Source organism: Mus pahari, chromosome 2, assembly GCF_900095145.1.
Source record: "Mus pahari chromosome 2, PAHARI_EIJ_v1.1, whole genome shotgun sequence".
In the NCBI taxonomy this organism is placed as follows: domain Eukaryota; kingdom Metazoa; phylum Chordata; class Mammalia; order Rodentia; family Muridae; genus Mus; species Mus pahari.
In genome coordinates, this window is record NC_034591.1 from 58,041,255 (window position 1) to 58,045,002 (window position 3,748).

General features: G+C 54.8%; 1 protein-coding gene across 1 annotated transcript in view; it reads left to right on the forward strand.

Moving 5' to 3' along the window:
- The first annotated feature begins 1,971 nt into the window (after positions 1 to 1,971).
- Clec2l (C-type lectin domain family 2 member L) overlaps positions 1,972 to 3,748 on the forward strand; it is a 17,965-nt gene continuing 16,188 nt past the window's right edge. The window contains exon 1 of the mRNA XM_021191560.1: positions 1,972 to 2,314. Coding sequence (XP_021047219.1) covers positions 2,134 to 2,314 — 181 coding nt within the window. The 5' untranslated portion in view covers positions 1,972 to 2,133. The remainder of the gene's footprint in view (positions 2,315 to 3,748) is intronic.

The following is a 3,748-nucleotide window of genomic DNA, read 5'->3' on the forward strand; positions in this document are numbered from 1 at the left end:
ATCATCACCACTACCACCACCACCACCATCGCCACCACCATCACCACCACCATCATCATCACCACCACCACCATCATCACTACCACCATCATCACCACCACCATCATCACCATCACCACCACCATCATCACCATCACCACCACCATCATCACTACCACCATCATCACCATCACCATCACCACTATAACCACCATCACCATCACTATTACTATCATCATCTACATAGGGTCTTTAGCTCTGATTGCCCTTGAACTTACTATGTAATCAAGGATAACCTTGAATAACACCCAATTAATAAGGTGTCAGGGATAGAACCCAGGGCTTTGTGCATACTGGGTATTTTAGTTACTTTTCTATTGCTGTGAAAACACATCATGACCAGCACAATGTATAGAAGAAAGAGTTTATAGCGATCTTACAATTCCTGGCAGTTAGAGTCCAGGGCCATCATGGCAGAGAGCATGGCAGCAGCCAGGCAGGCCTGGTGCTAGAGTAGTAGCTGAGAGCTCACATCTCATCCACAAGTGCGCATGCACACACACACACACACACACACACACACACACACACACACACACACTGGAGGCTGAGACTATGGTAGATTCCTAGAGGTCAGGGTAGAGGTTAGGGACGGTCACAGAGAGCATTTGACCTACGAGATGCCTCACATCTCCATGACAACCACATGTCTGCCATGGCTGCTTCAGGAACTCCCTTGGCCCCTTTGATTGGTTATTTCTTGAGACAGGACCTCGCTACATACATTTCAGTTTGGCCTCAGTCTATGTAGCCCACCCAGGCTGACCTTGAACTCTCAATTCTCCTGCTTTGTGTCCCAACTGCCCCAAGCAGTTGGATGACTGGCTTGGGCACCCATGCCCAGCTGTGCCCTGGGCTTCCTTAAGTCCATTCTCAGCTGGCTGGGACATGTGACAAGTTCCTGCAGCTTAGCTAAATTGTGATGGCACATGAGTGTAATCCAGCACTTGGGAGGAAGAGGCATGGGGACAGTTGCTGGTGGCTAGCCTGGTCTACTGCGAGCTCCAGGCCAGCCTGAGTTATAAGTGAGATTCAGTCTCAAAACTCTCAGAAGAGAGGCAGAGGGAATGACTGAGTAGGTAAAGTGCTTGTGGCACAGGCCTAAGGACTAAGTTCAGATCCCCAGTACCCAAGTAAAAGTTGGGCTGGCGTCGAGCAGCTAACCCAGCAGCGGGGAGTGGGAGGTGGGGTGGGGAGACAGACCTATCCATAAAGCAGGTTGGCCAGCTTACTTTAGTTGAATTGGTGGGCCCCAAGTTGAATGAAGGAACCTGGCTCATGTTAAAAAAAAAAAAAAAAAAAAAAAAAGATGGTATCAAGTGTGGAGGTGTATGACTTTAATCTCAGCACTTGAGGGGCAGAGGCAGGCTATGAGTCAGAGGCCATCCAGGTCTACATAGCGAGTTCTAGGGCTGCATAGTGATAGCCTATATTTAAAAATAAAAATAAAAGTGGAGAATGAATATACCCAATGAAGACCTCCGGCTTCTATGTGCAACAGTCACACATAAACCAAAATGTGGAGAAAAGTCCCTGAACCGTAATAGATGGTCGGTATGGCTCTCTGGTTGCAGTGTTGCTTGGCCCTGTCCCCTTGGACCTTGGCAGTGCTGCGGAATGTTTCTCTTAACTACTGAGAGTCTGGGGGGCAAGTCCCAGCCCCATCCTTGTTCTCTGCCTCCAAGGCACCCCAGGAGCAGCCTTCCCAGGTCCTTGTCTTGGGAAACTCCCCCCACTTTAGAAGATGCCCAGCAGCTGACTCTGGAGGAGGAGCACCTTGGCTCACAGCTGTGCGGGAGCGGGTGGCGGGGCCGGTGGCCTGGGCTGTCCTCCTTCCCCGCAACCCCGCCCCGCGGTCGCGGCTCCCTCGCAGCCCGGGCTCCTCCCCCGCGCGGGGCTCGGCGCGCAGGCTGCGGCGCGCACGGCGGGGACCTGAGCGTCTCCGGCGCGGGGAGCCGGGCTCAGCCCCGGCCTGCGGACGCCGCGGTCCCGGAGTACCGAGCCGGCCTGGGGGGCCCGCGGGGCGCGCGCAGCGCGGAGTGCGCGTGGGACCGGGCTCCGCTGCCGGGTGCAGGAGCGCGCGCGCGTCGCGGCATGGAGCCGGCCCGGGAGCCCCCCGCGCGCGCCCGCCCGCCGCCCCCCGCAGCTCGTCCAGCGCCCGCTGCGCCCAGGCCGCGCTCTCCAGCGGAGGCAGAGGCCCGTGGCCCAGAGGGGCTGCTGAGGCGATCCGGGTCGGGCTACGAGGGCAGCACCAGCTGGAAGGCGGCCTTGGAGGGTAAGCGCTCAGCCTTCCATCTCCGGCCCCCCCCCCCCCGACTCAGGACCCAGGAAGTGGCCAGTCACCTTGACAACTCGCAGAGGGACAGATCTGGAGGATTCCTTAGTATCAGGGCAGGCAGATGTCACTATGGGAGGGGGAAGGGGCCCCTGGGGACCACCTCAGGTCACTGCTTTGACAAATCTTTGTTGTCTAATCCCTCTTTGACCTTGGAGCACGCGTCCTGTTCCAAACCTTAGTTGGGTCCGACGTGAAGCACCTTCATGGCGGCCTGAATCTCTCTAGTAGAGAAAACATTTAGTGTTTCATAAAAGCAAAAGCTTCGATTCCCTGCACCCTGGGGGCTCCCTGCTAGTGATGGGGTTGATGGAGAGGAAGCCCCAGAGGACCTTCCTAACCATTGTGGGATGCCACCAATTCCTTCTTGTTACACTGGCTCATGGAGTGACCTCAGGCTATCTAGAAGATACTGAGTGAAGAGACTTCATTCAGTTCACAAACTCTTTTAGGAAACTTGGGTTGACGTCCCACGGTGGTGAGTGTTCCTCCGGAGATGCAGGAGTTGGACACAGGGAGGGTCTGCTTCCAGGTACTTCTCACACTTCTACCTAGTAGGAACTGGGTAGCATTCACTAGGGGCTGAGTCAGAGTAGGGCCTACATCTCAGAGTAGGCGATCTTTGGGGGGGCGTGGAACAGACAGGAGAGGGTGCACCAGGTCAAGGAACGACAGGAGGTGGCTGGAATTAGCCAGTCCCTTGTGGATAACTGAACCCTAGGGTGTTGGGTGCTGATGAGGGCATGAGAAAAGAGCGATGGAGGGAGAGAGAGAGAATATGAGCGAGATATCTGAGGGCCCACCCAGGCCAGGCTGCAGACTTTTGCTGTTGTTTTGTTTGAAGGAGATGCTGAGGAGGCAGCAGATCTGCATGGGGAGGACCTGCCCATGGAAGGCTGCTCAGTGAGGAAGGTGGGTGGTGGCCTGGAATGGACAAGGCCACCTGTGCCCAGATAGGCGATGGAGGAGCAGAGCATGAAGAACCTTTGACTGAAGTCTGTGTGCCAGGGCCGGGCACTGCCTGTGGGAGGGCTGGGCAGACTCTAAGGAAGCCTAATAGTGGGTAGGAGCCATGGAGGTGAGGACCCAGTTTCCTCGGATGCAAGGTATTACAGAGGACCACCAAAGCTTGGGTGGGCTAAAGGCCAACCAGCCCTTCTGGTATGCGTGTTTCTGGTTAGTGGTTGGGTTTTCCCAGGGACCTAAGCTTGCCTCCTACCAATGGTATTTCTTATGTCACTCCCTCCCTAGTCTGTATTATTTCTTCTTCTTCTTCTTTTCTTCTTCTTCTTCTTCTTCTTCTTCTTCTTCTTCTTCTTCTTCTTCTTCTTCTTCTTCTTCTTCTTCTTCTTCTTCTTCTTCTTCTTCTTCTTC